At 44.3% G+C, this 13,138-nt stretch overlaps 1 protein-coding gene across 1 annotated transcript in view; it reads right to left on the bottom strand.

Moving 5' to 3' along the window:
• Positions 1 to 13,138, bottom strand: part of PPAP2B (phosphatidic acid phosphatase type 2B) — an 84,052-nt gene that overhangs the window by 31,276 nt on the left and 39,638 nt on the right. The window contains exon 2 of the mRNA XM_012639432.1: positions 6,931 to 7,088. Within this exon, the coding sequence (XP_012494886.1) occupies positions 6,931 to 7,088 (158 nt within the window). The remainder of the gene's footprint in view (positions 1 to 6,930; positions 7,089 to 13,138) is intronic.

The following is a 13,138-nucleotide window of genomic DNA, read 5'->3' as shown; positions in this document are numbered from 1 at the left end:
CTCACCATCAAACTGGTATTAGCTGATCAACATTTAAGTGCACATATAAGAATAACATGTATTAGATGTTGGGCAGGGGGAGGGGGGAGGGGAGAGGAGGGGACGGGCATATGCACAAACAATGAGTGAGATGCGTACCTCCGGGGGAATGGACACACTTGAAGCTCGGATTGGGGGGGAGGGAGGGCAAGGGCATCATACGTAACCTAATCATCCGTACCCCCATAACATGCTGAATAAAAAAAAAGACTTGGCCTATGATAATAGCCTTAAGTGATCTTCCTCTAAACTCACAAGCAGTTATTTATATCTCAATCTACAGCTTTTGACAGGTTCTGTCCTTGAAGCTCTCACCTCCCTAGCATGTACCACCATGCACGACCCTGCCTCTCTTCTTATTCTTAGGCTAATTCTTTCCTCTCCCTGCGGGTCTAACAGTGTAGTCAGCCTTGTTCTTGCCTTGCATCCCCTCTAGACCACAAGCTCCAAGGACAAGATCTGTGGTTCACAAAGCAGCTGATAGGCCAAGGTGCCTACCACAATGCCTGCTTCACCAAACATCTGCCTAAATACAGCAGGTGATCGCCTTCTATGCAAACCACTGATGCACACTGTCAATCTCAGGCAGTTAACTAACTGCCCAGTGGTTTAGCTGTTTTATCTTCCTCCATGCATTTAGCTCTCTCAGCCCAATAAGTAAAAGCTGTTATAGCTAACTAACTAAAGCACACTCTGCATAGCACCCAACACGGAGTGGGCCTGCCACAGATGTCTGCCAAAGCACTTGGGCTTGAAAGGCAGACAGACCTGGGTTTTAATTCCTGCTCCCCCACTCACCGAGCAGAGTAACTGCAGACTAGTCACTTCACCCTTGAAAGCCTCTGCAGGCCCCTCCTTTGTGAAATGCGGTAGAGAAGAGGAATTAAGATAAGGCACATTCGTTTCCAGTCCATTAAATAGCTCATAAATGTTATCCAATTCTCCACCCCATCCCCGACACACACTGACTGACGTAGAACGCATCTCTCAGTCCCCTAAGCATTACCACTTGGAACGGAGAATATTGTCACCTTCATGTTTTACATGTGTTTCAAATAGTCACAAATCCCTAGAGCTATGCATAACTAAGAAGAACTGCTGCTCTTGTGGGTGGTGGGGAAAGGGAACAAATGAAATCCTACCTAGACGGTGCAATCTCAAAGCCTGTGTCTGTTAAGTCACAAATAGATGCCCCTCCCGCCGTCCCTCCAGGGATAAGAAGGTCTCAGAAGAACTCTGTAGCCATCTGATCAGGGGACAGGACAACACAGTTGCAGGATTAATGTGGCCTCTCTCTGTTGGTGGTCTCAGTAATTGCACAGATGTAGTGGATTGTAAACTAGGGGACTGGGTCTCCCACTAACGCACCACTGGGCCAGCACGACTTCACTTTTTTCAGAGTTGAAAATTCGACTAACCTTTAATGAGGAGGCAATGTTGGGGAACCTTGTTTTCTTGGCAGGCCTCTCGCAGATAAAGGGAGTTGGGGGATGGGGAGGAACTAATGAAGTCCAGATGTGGGCAAACTGAAGCTTGATACTGAATAAACAAGTCTTGGAGGTATAAGCGCTTCTTCTTGTCTCTCCAGCAAGAAATCTGCATGTGGTACAGAGTGTTCCCATGTGCCTCATGGAGCATATTTCAGATTTTAGGGAAGAAAGGACACTTTTCCCTGCTCCATAGATCCTCTGACATCTTCTGACCTAATGCCCCCAATTTACAGGCTCTTCATGATTTTAACAAACATGTAGTGAGCACCAAGGTCTGTGCCTTACACTGGCAATATCAGATAGAATCAGATCAGTTCCTCCCCTGTGCTGCTAAGGTAGCCAGGAAACAGACAATTAAATAGACACGACAATTCAGCACAGTAACTGCAAGGACAGAGGTGGGCCCAGGGTTCTCTAGGACCTTTGGAAGGTGGGGGAGGAGGCAGTCGAGGAATTCTTCCTGGAGAAGATGTCCGCTTGGTGTTTATTTAGTACCTACCGTGTGCCAGAGGAAAAGACCTGGCCTCTGTCTTCCAGGAACCCATCATCTAGCTGGGGAGACAAGCCCTGTACACAAATCACACTACAAGGCTGTATGTGTTAAAGGTGCCATCTGCCTGCTCGAGAGGGGGAAGCCACTGGCAGTTTAGTGACATGAGACAACATGCAGCTCGTCAAGCTGGAGTTTACCGCCACATCCCCGGTACCTGACACACCACAGGTGCTTGATAAGTCAGTGTGGAAGGCAGGCAGGCTGCAGAAGGCAGCAGTAGGGTCGTGACTTAAAGGGCCCCTGGAATCAGAGGACCCCTAGTCTTGCCCTGCCACTAATTAGTTATGGGAGAGTCACTTAATATGCTTGAGTCCCAGTTGACTTAGCTCTAACATTCAACCTCCCCAGATTACTGCCAGGTGCAAATAAGAATGTGCACATAAAGGCCGTTTTGTAAACTGTACATTACAGAAATAAAAAGGATAATTCTCACTGATCACCCACACAGTATCACTTGATTTGACAACCAAAACAAGCCTACAGAGTTGGTGAGCGATTGTCACCGATGTACAGACAAGGAAAGTATAGCTCCAAGGGGTTCCGTGGCTTGCCCGAGGTTGAGGGATGAGTAACAGAAGGAATAAGCACAGCAGCTGGGACATGAACCTAAGTCAGATAACAGCAAAGTCTGAGCTTTTTCTCTAGTTAGGAATATTATTACAGAAGTCAGATTCCAGCAGGGACTGGGAGAAAAAGGAGCATTTTTATGGCTAGAGGGAGAGGGGAATTCACCCATGATCCACCCATGTGTCAATTCCTAGATATTAAGAATCTATATAAACTGCTTTCGGGGTCTGACCAAGACAAGCACTGAGCCCATGTTTATTTAAAAAGAATACTGAACATTTTTTCCCTATTAAAATCTTTGCCCATAATACTCTTCTCAGTAGAGTGCAAGGCAAAACTGAGAGGAGGCGAGATAGGAGATGATATTTTACTGTTTGCTCCTAATCTCACTGCTGCTAGAGTCATTAAGCCTTTGCAAGGCAGGGATAGGAACCATTGCTTTGTGGATTTGGAAGGAATTCCTATTATGCTATAATTCCAGAATCTGAGATACATCTGAAAAAGAGGTCAAAATGACTAGGTTTTTCCATCTCTCCTGCCATGGAAAGGTGTCTGCTTTCTCCATAACTTCTGAGGATTTGCATCGCTAAACCACACTGATCTCCTGCACTGCCATCCCATTCCTTTGTTGTGGGGGCCGTGCAAACGGCAGCCAGGGCATCGCATCAGCCAAGGCTGCTCTTGCTTTTTTAAACAAACCTGTGCCTGTGACATTCGGCCGGAGAAGGCCCAGGACAGCAAGTAGCAGGATGATTTGATTTCCAGTTCTGTTCCCCTCCACCCTCCACGACTGTCGCTCATGCACTCTGATCAGAAGCAGATCCTGGATGGAGCCAGCCAGGCCCTTACAGCCAGTCAGGACGGGAAAGTGTGAAATGTGTTGTTGTTGTTGCCGTTGTCTTTTCATTTAAGCTGTATAGCTTTCCCAGAATTGAGTATAACAAAGCGAATGATTCCCTTTGCCTCTGACGTCTTTGCCGTTCCTTTTTTCTGTGAGTACTCATGGTAGCTGCGGCAGGTAAGCAGGCTGGTAGACTTCATTAGGAGCCCACATTTCACATGTGCCTCCAGCTGAAGTTCAAGGACAGTTGGGTCAGGAGGTAAAAGTACTATTGCAAAGAGGAGTGACAGTCAAGAGACGTGGGTTCTACTAAGTAACTATTAATACAAGGGGAGAGTGGGAGATGTGTAACCAAAGGCTGGAGTTCCTTTCCTGACTCTGTTTTTACCAGATACAACCTCTGGCTAAGTCACTTCACCACTCTTTGACTGTTTACTCACTTATAATAAAAATAGTTAACATCTATTAATATAGGTGCCAAGCACTGAGTTACTTTATGTATATTAGCTCATTTAATTCTCAAAACCTTAGTAAGTAGACGTACTATCTCCATGTAACAGATGAATTTACTGAGGCTCAATGAGGTTAATTAACTTGTCACATGTTCCACAGCAGAGAAGTTCAGATGGGAACCAAAGCATATGCCTTTAACCCCATGCTCAGCTGAAAACCACGAGAATACCTAGCTGTCGGGGTTTCTTCAAGGGTGTAATGCATCAACGTAGTTCACATGTTTCTCTGGCACACAGTAGCACTTGACAAAAGCTAACAATTATTGCAGTAATTTCTTGGCCGATGTTTCTCTGGACTATAAGAAAGCACTATCTAAAAACCTATTTTGCTGACTTTGTAAGGAACGGGGAAGCAATGCTGTTAGACATCCTATAAACAAGGCCACAGCATGTGACTGTTTCGAGGAACCTGGGAGGTCAGGAAGCATTGTAATTAAAACATCAACATGACATGAGGGAAGGGGCAAGACACAACTAAGCTCTCCAAAGCAGATTTTTCTTTAAAATGCTGGCATCCCTCGAGGAGAAGGAGATTAGCCTTGGCAAGCAGCAGGGGAAGAGCTGCTGACCTGGAGGTTTGCTTGGAGAAGGAAGGACGGGAAGAAACGCATGGATCCCAAAGAAGCTACTTGAGCATTTTTCTTTGCCCATCCTGGAGTCAGGTCAGAAACCAGAACCACTCCCATCTACAAGAATCTGCACATTCCAGCTAGCCCACTGCTACAAAGTGCATCGCCAGCAATTATTGCACGTATTTGATTCTTACAGCAATCCCCTTGAGGGAATCCAAACACCATTCCCATTTTACAGATGAGGAGAATGAGGGTTAGAGAAACCAGTGATTTTCCCGGTTCTCATAGCTAGGAGACTCTCTGAAGACTGTCTCTTTCCACAGCACTGTGGCTGGGAGCAGCCCAGCAGGCAAGCCAGGAATAACCCCCTGGAGAGAGAGAAAAGCATGTGACATTCACGTCCCTGTGCTGCTCTTATCTCACCACACTCCTGGGTTTACAGGGCTCCCTCAAAGCATTCAATTCACTGATCCTCCAACTGTCAAAAACACCTGTTCAAACCTTAGTATAAGATACTGTGCAATTATTTGCCTTCCTGACAAACGCCTTTTTCAGGGAAAGCCATTCTTCCTAGAGAACTCAATCCCACAACTGTCAATTTGGAGCAAATAGTAAAATTAGACCTTTCATTTTTCAGTTTTTGAACACAAAGATCCTTAGTCCACCTTGAAGAAACTCCTACAGTTGCCAAATGGACTGTTTTTCTTTTAAAGGTTGGAAAGACTTCTACTAGCCTCCCTTCCCCCTCCCCAAATTCAAGCTGTTGATTGTGTGCCTGGTTTACGATGTTATTAAAAAACAAAGAGGGGTCTCAAAGTTTACAACCAAGCCCTAGTGTGGGCAAGTCAAAAGGAAAACTTCATGAAATGTGGTTCATGTAACATCAGCAGCTTACATTTGATCCAGAGTAGGCAAGATAAGCTAACTGCCTATCCTCCTGAGCAGTTCTTATGGATAGGTTAGCCATCCTGAAATGTCAATCTGGAAGATGGAAAGAGGTCTTTGAAATAAGCCAGGCATAGGCTTGAACCCCAATTTTTACTAGCTGTGGACTTTGAGCATGTCATTTAACTCCTTTGAGATTCCGATTCTCTCTCTGTACAATGGGGATGATAGCACTTATTTCATATTTAAGTATCCTTGATATTAACTATTAATACCTTCCTTCTTGGCTTTTACCACAGGCCAAAGATAAGTTTCCAGGCTGTGCTCAACAAAAAAGTGACTCAAGGACCTAAGATGAGAATTTATGACCCTGGTGGGCATGATATCTATCCCTTTCACCCACATGGTGGGGGTTCGAGAACAAAGAACAAACTTAGAAAATACTGGAGGTGAGGAAAAGATAGCTGTGAGAACGTATAACTCACAAATTATAAGAATGGATTTCAATTATCCTCTCCTTCCCCTACCTCACGTGGACACATCTAAAACAGGGTGCTGACCTTTCACATAGGGCCCAGGTAGGCCATACTCCAATTCCCACAAGGCTACCATTGCTCAAAGTAACTCTGGTCCTTGTCAAAGTCCATGGCACATTTTTGCATTATTCTCAATGAGGATCTTACCCTTTGAGGAAAGACCTGGACATGTAAATCTGGACTTTACAGCTGCATATGAGTAATCTGCTCAGCGATTCAGAGGTTGCAAATTATTTTAATATTTGTGATCTAATCTTTTATACCTTATTGCAACGCTGTAAAGCAAGATGGTAATCCTTGGTTGTATACAACGTGTTAGTGGAGGGCCATGGCCTAGAACCTATTTCTCTGGATTCCACATCCTATTTACCTTGGCACCACAGCCAAGGGAACTAAATGATATGCCAGACAATATCAGTGGTGTTATCACTATTACAGCAGCACAGCAATGGTGTGGAGAAAACAGAAATGCCTGTAATAGCTGACAAGGTATTTCCCCCTCTCTCGGGCTCAGCTTTGTAGCATGGTGGCTCAGAGCTCTGACTCTGGGGTAAGAGACAACCAGTCCAAATCTCAACTCTACAACTTATTAACCACATGGTCTTGGGCAAGTTATTTTTACTCTGTGGATCTCCATTTCTTAATCTGTAGAATGAAGATAAGAATATCTTGACTTCATTGGATTGCTGTGAGGATAATGCATGTGAAATATTTGAGAAGGGTACTTAACATATATGTGTGTATATGTATATGTATATATATGTATATAATCACAGGAAATGTTGGCTTTTAGTGACAGTATTAGCTGCATGAAATAAATAGTATTAATCAAATGAAATTCTACTTGGTACCAGTCTCTGTTGGTGCAGATGTTCTATAATATTACATACAGGAGGAAGTCAGACAGGATTGGCCGTGGCAGTCTGGACGCTTACCGCGAGGATGGCAATGACGATCCCCACGGCGCAGAGCACAGCGTCGTTTATTGTCTCGCCAGTTTTCAGCGGGTACTTGATGCTCTCATCATTGCAGTAAAACCCTCGGTGGTAAGGCTTGATGGTGCTCGTCTCGATGATGAGGAAGGGTAGGCTCGCTGGTCAACGTGGAACCAGGGCATATACCAGAAAAAAAGATAAGGGAAGAGAAACTGTCAATGCAAGGAAGCCAAAGAGCGGCAACCTACAGCAAAGACCACCCCAAATAACCCTGATGGTCGTATTAATTCCTTTCATCTGTGGCGATCTACAGCCTATAGAGAGCTCTCACTACACGCATCGTATCCCCTTTTCCCCTTTCATCACCCCTAAGGAGAGAGTGCCCTTGTTCTCTTCTCCTGCCCAAGAGCAAAGAGGGAGGCAGTGGAAGAGCCAGAGTCAGGGTTCTTCCTCTGTTCTGCAACATTCTGCAAAAAATTAAAGCCTCATTCAAATAATTACCAATACAGCCCCAAATCTAATGATATCCCATCATGCCTCCAAAGGCATTCATTTTAAGGTCTTAATCATCTCCCCTTTGAGAAGCATGTCCTAAAGCTATGTTGCACAGCCTCAGAGTCAGATAATCTGGATTCGAATCTAGATCCGCCACCTCCCAGTGGTGTGACCTCTGGTCCCCACACTCCATCTCCCTGAGGCTCACTTTCCCCATGGTAAAATGAGCTGTGGTGATGACTAAATGAGATCAAAGCACATAAAACCTCTAGCACAGTAGCTGGCACACAGTAGCTGCTCAATGAATGCCATTTCAAGCCTTTTCTTTCACTGTTCAAAGAGTTAACAAGACTGAGCAGAGCTGAGCTCAGCCCTGTTGCCTGCAGACCTGGACAGCAGCCCAGGGGCAGCTGGGAGCACCAGGCAGCTCTTGCAGCTGCTGCCGGTTATCAGTGGCCAACACGGATGCCATGTCTCAAAGGTCATGGCAAATGGAGCCCATCACCTGCCAGGAAAAGTCCTCAGAACACTGAGGCAAAAGTGAAGGCCCACAATAACTCTTGCTTGGACACTCCAACAGCCTCCTAATCAGTGTCACGGCCCCTGGTCTCCCACCTATATGCACCAGTTTGCTTCCGGAAGGGCCCTGCCCATCAGCATGCCACTGCCTTGCCAAAGCCTCTTCAAAGACTCCCCATTGCACAGGGTACAATAAAGTCTCTAAGTTCAGCCTTAGGAGTTCCCATGACCTGGACATTTCTCCGGCGTCATGCTCTGCTGCTCCCTGCACTCACCCTCCAAGAAGACAGCACACAGAGACTCCGTGCTGGTTCACGCTACTCACTCAGACGGAATTTCCCTTCCTCCCCCTGCTACCCAAGAGCAACACCAAGCTCTAATACCACCTCACAAAGTAAAACAACTAGGACTTTGAATCTCAGGACTAGAAAAGACTACAAAAAACACCCTGGTGATAACAGCCAGCACTGTGCACTCACAATGTGTTACGTGCTTTACATCCATTTTTGCATTGAAGCATCATTTAAGCACCACCATCACCCATCTTCAAGTGAGAGAACAGAGACTCAGAGAGAGTATTTAGCTCATTCAGGGCCTCTTAGTCCACCCTCCAAATGCCTAAATCCCCAATTTAACTTTGCAAATTGGTTTCATACAAATGTGAATTTCATTAGCTGAAAAATCCCAAGATAAGCGGTTGCTTAAAAGATAAAATTCCATTTTCATGTTTTTCCGAAAAGAACTAAATTCACATCATGTTGCTCAAAGCCCCAGACCGCCTCTAAAAAAAATGTACCATGAACTCCACAATTTTTCAATTACTTTGTTCCAGACTGGCAGCGATAAAAATGCTCACTTTCTAAAAAGTGTATTTATGTATCACTGTGCATACACACATGGATTTATTTGGTTTTATTCTTCAGATTTATTTGAATTCTACGGCTATTTATTTTGTGACCCCTAACTGCTTCCTGCTAGAACAACAATTTACTTTATCAAATGCATACTAGTGCTTTGAAAAGAAAGAACAGCAACACACCACGGTATTGTGCCTGACCTTCTCAAAGTAAACACAGAGGGGCCCTGGAAAGGCACTAGCCATTAGGTTTTGAAACCTCGTCTCTGCAATGGAGGAGGGGGGCTGGGGTAGGCAGTGGATGAATGTTCTGGCTTGGAAATGACAAGAGCAGTCAGCTGATCTTTTGGGGCTGGGGCCCTGGGAGAGATATCACATGGGCCCGAACCATCTTCGTGCCGCTGCCTAAACCTTTTGAAATGTGACCGAGTTGGCTATCAGAAGTAGCTGAGAAGCCAGCAGTATGATATTAATAGTCTGCTTTTAAAGCTCCACGTATCACGGTAAAAAAGTTCAGCTGCAGCCTCTGTGGTGCCTGGGAGCCAAAGCGTTGCTAATAAACTCAGGAAGGGAACAGATCCCAAGTTCCGTACGGTTGTGCTACACTCTCAGGCCCTTAGCTTCTCTTTAATAGTGTTCACATGATAGGCCTGTAAAACACATGTTTCTACGGACAATAAAGCACATATAAAAGAGCTTTGGAGTTAGACAGAACTGGGTTAATGATCTTAACACTGCTCCTTACTACGGGAGTCAGTTATTTCACATCTCCGAAGCTCTTTTTCTCATCTGCTCAACGGGAAGAATGAAATCTAACTTTGAGATTTGGGGATGATATTATAAGTTCATGTATTCACTCATTTGTTTATGCAACAAATATTTAGCAAGCCTTAACTATATATATGTTAAGTACAAGGAATACAGAGGTGACCCAGATCCTGCCCTTAGGGAGCTTACCATCCATCAGGGGAGGACACACAGACTCAGAATCAGTCCAGGAAGTTTCAGTTGGAAGAAAGTCAAGGCCACAGCACTGGGTAATGTCAGCAGAGTCTGGGACCCACTGTGGACACTCAATAAATGTGAAAAGGGTGAAGGAGGGAAAAAAGGTCCCCCAGAGATGGCTAGGGAAGAAAATCTGTCTGGTCAGTTCTTGCCCTCCCTCAAACTGGGAACAGTCCCAACCCTTTTTCTTCCTTCTTTGCCTATGGCATGGGGAGGGTTTCCAGTTCTGATTATGTGGATGATGACTACAAACAGACAAGAACTTGGAGCTGAACATGTCCTGTTTATTTTCTTGAAAAGGCATGGAGATGGCATTTAGAAAACCCAGTGCCTTTTTCTTTCTCCCCTATAAACTTGTAGTATTATTGTGGGTGATGCCAATCAAATCTTGCCTTTGATCCAGGAAGAGAGTAACCACAAATGCCCTGCAGTTGATGGAAAAAGCATGAACATTCCCCCAACTGGGCAGCTAGTCCTCAAGAGACATAATACTATGCCTTGCCTCTCTGGGACACAGAAAACAGGATGTTCTTCTCCAAAGCAGAGTGTCCATTTCCAACACTGGCACCATCTTTAATAGCACCTACTATAGTCCCTTATCGTTTCATTTCAGGAAAATTCCAATGGGATTCTAGAGGGACTAGAACGTACTATGAATACATCATAGTAATAGCCCTCAAGAAGTTCATAGTGTTATAAGAAAGTCACAAAAACAAGTGCACTAAAATAGTTCTAGCGTGATGACTGACGTATGTGTAGAGTACAATGAGGGCACAAAAGGCTGCTCTACTAGTGACACTAAAGGTATCCCCCAGGGAGTGGGAGGCTTGAGTTGACCTTTATATATGAAGAGAGGTTTCTGAAGCTCAAGGGCTAAGGACACTTATGAAAAATCTGCAGTTTAGGGATTCCAATACTGGCAGTCACAAAACTGATAGCTGTTATAAGAATACAGTTTAAATTTTGCTACAGAGCTGGAAGAGATATACAAGTAGATAATGAAGGGAAGAAAGGGGAAAATAGCACAGAAAATAATATTAATCATAACAGATAACACTTATTAAACAACTATTCTCCACCTAAACCGTGTTGAGGGTCCCACATAAACTATGCCGGCTGACGGACCTGGCTCCTACTCTGGTCTAGGTGCTAACTAGGCTACCGAGACGAAGGAGGCCAAGTTCCAACCTTCAAGTGGCCCAAAGGCTAATAGGAGAAACAACCATTAAAAACTAACATGATAAGCCACCCTAGGTTTATAGAGATTAAAGGGACTTACTAGAGTCACTCTGCAAGTAAGCACTGGAGCTGGACAGGTTTCGAATGATCTTGGGTGCTTTCAAAAGTAAGTGAGTCACTTAAAACAGAGAATGAAGCACCTATGAGTGTTAATAAATTAACTGATGCTCAGCAAATCTCATGGCTTCTGAAGACAAAAAGGAACTGTTCGAAACAGTCAAGGCAACAGCACTGACTAATGTACACTGAACAGTCACTGTGTACCACACATGTGCTAGGTATCTAATTTAATCAAAACTCTGAAGCCAATATCCTGAAATTTAGGTTTATCCACAATAAAAGGCACATTACGAGATTTTTGCAAAGCAGGATAAAAAAAAAAAAAAAAAAAGTCTGGTGAGAGACCCAGACCCAGACTCAAGCATTTCTCCTTCTTTTAATCAAGGATCAATTAACTTTCTATACCTTCAGGGACTTCCTGGGATATGTAGGCTGCGGAGGAGGTGAAACACGAACTCACTGACAAACACTCAATGGGCAGAAAATCAAAGCGTGAAGAAAGGCCCCTGTGTTGGGTTCAGGCCTTTGAAACTTCTCCAGCTTTGAAAAACTAACACTTGGGCAGGTTGGGTGGTTTGGGGGTGGGGTGTACAAAAACATGGGCTAGGTTTTCGTGGCCCACCCATTGATAAAGTCATGTGGGAAGTGTGACTGAAGTGACCCAGCCCCAAAGCCCTGCTCCCTGCAGACCCAGCTTCACCTTTGCACAAAATTAAAGACAGCTGCCTCCTCTCAAAGTGCTTTCTAGAAAGCCCTAGATGAGGGTAGGAAGACAGTGGGGGGTTTGGGGGATGAAGGAGAAATCGTTGCACTCTTGCCTGATCAAAATCAGAGCACTAGGGAGGGGCTTCCCATTTCCCCATATATAAAGTCCTTCAAGTGCTGTTCCAAGGTTGTCCAATTTTCCACTTAAACCGATCTGTAGTTACCTTAAAATGATCAGAGTCCAGGATCTGCAAGAGTAGTAATTAAACTAACATCTGCAAAAAGCCTGCACACCTACCCGCAAAATAATGCTGGATGCACAGTACGTGTGTAGGCATTGGTATAGTACGATTGCTCAAATCAGGCCACTGTTAGGACTCTGTGACAGAGACTTTACACATCTTACCTACAGTTCAGAGTTACAGTAGCTGCTGTTCTCCTCATTTCACAAATGAAAAAACTGAGAATCAGAAAGGTTAAGCAGTTAACCTAAAAGGCAGAGCTGGAAAATGGTCCCAATTTGAACCAGGTATTAGAAATACAGATTTAAAACCCTGGACTTCTACTTTCAAGAAGTTTAGGCCTGGCAGGGTGGCTCACACCTGTAATCCTAGCACTCTGGGAAGCTGAGGTGGGAGGATTGCTTGAGGTCAGGAGTTCGAGACCAGCCAGAAGTTCGAGCAAAAGTGAGATGCCGTCTCTATTAAAAATAGAAAAATTGGCCAGGCATCTGGGCAAGAGCCTATAGTCCCAGCTACTAAGGAGGTTGAGGCAGGAGGATTGCTCGAGCCCAGGAGTTTGAGGTTGCAGTGAGCTACAATGACACCACTGCACTCTACGTGGGGTAACAGAGCAAGACCCTGTCTCAAAACAAAAAAAAAAATTTAGAGTTTAGGAATTAATTTATCTAATTTCCACAATAGCTGTGAAAAGTTATGAGTTATTATTTTCATTAGTGCCCAACAGAAAATGGAGGCCAAAAGTTTTATAACTTGTCCAAGGTCCCCAAGCAAGCAAATTATTCCCTGGGTTTTGAACCCAGGTCTGTCTGTCTTTCGGCCCATATTTTCTTACTCTGTGGCTTGACCCTCCCCTTCTTTATAAATGTATTCCCTGTTAAAATATGACCAACTGATTTTTTTTTTTAATCACTTAAGGCCAGAATGGTCAACCCAACTACTACTTAGAGGTTCAAAATACAAATATTTATGTTGCTTATAAGTGACAGGGCTTCTATTTAAAGTAATTAATTGCTACTGGTCTTAGAAGTGTGCAAACTTTCTTTGGTTTACGATATTTGTCCAGATTTTTAGACTGGACACAATCCAG

This window comes from Propithecus coquereli, unplaced genomic scaffold (assembly GCF_000956105.1).
Source record: "Propithecus coquereli isolate 6110/MARCELLA unplaced genomic scaffold, Pcoq_1.0 Scaffold14, whole genome shotgun sequence".
Classification (NCBI taxonomy): Eukaryota; Metazoa; Chordata; class Mammalia; order Primates; family Indriidae; genus Propithecus; species Propithecus coquereli.
This window is presented reverse-complemented; position numbering and strand designations above follow the sequence as displayed.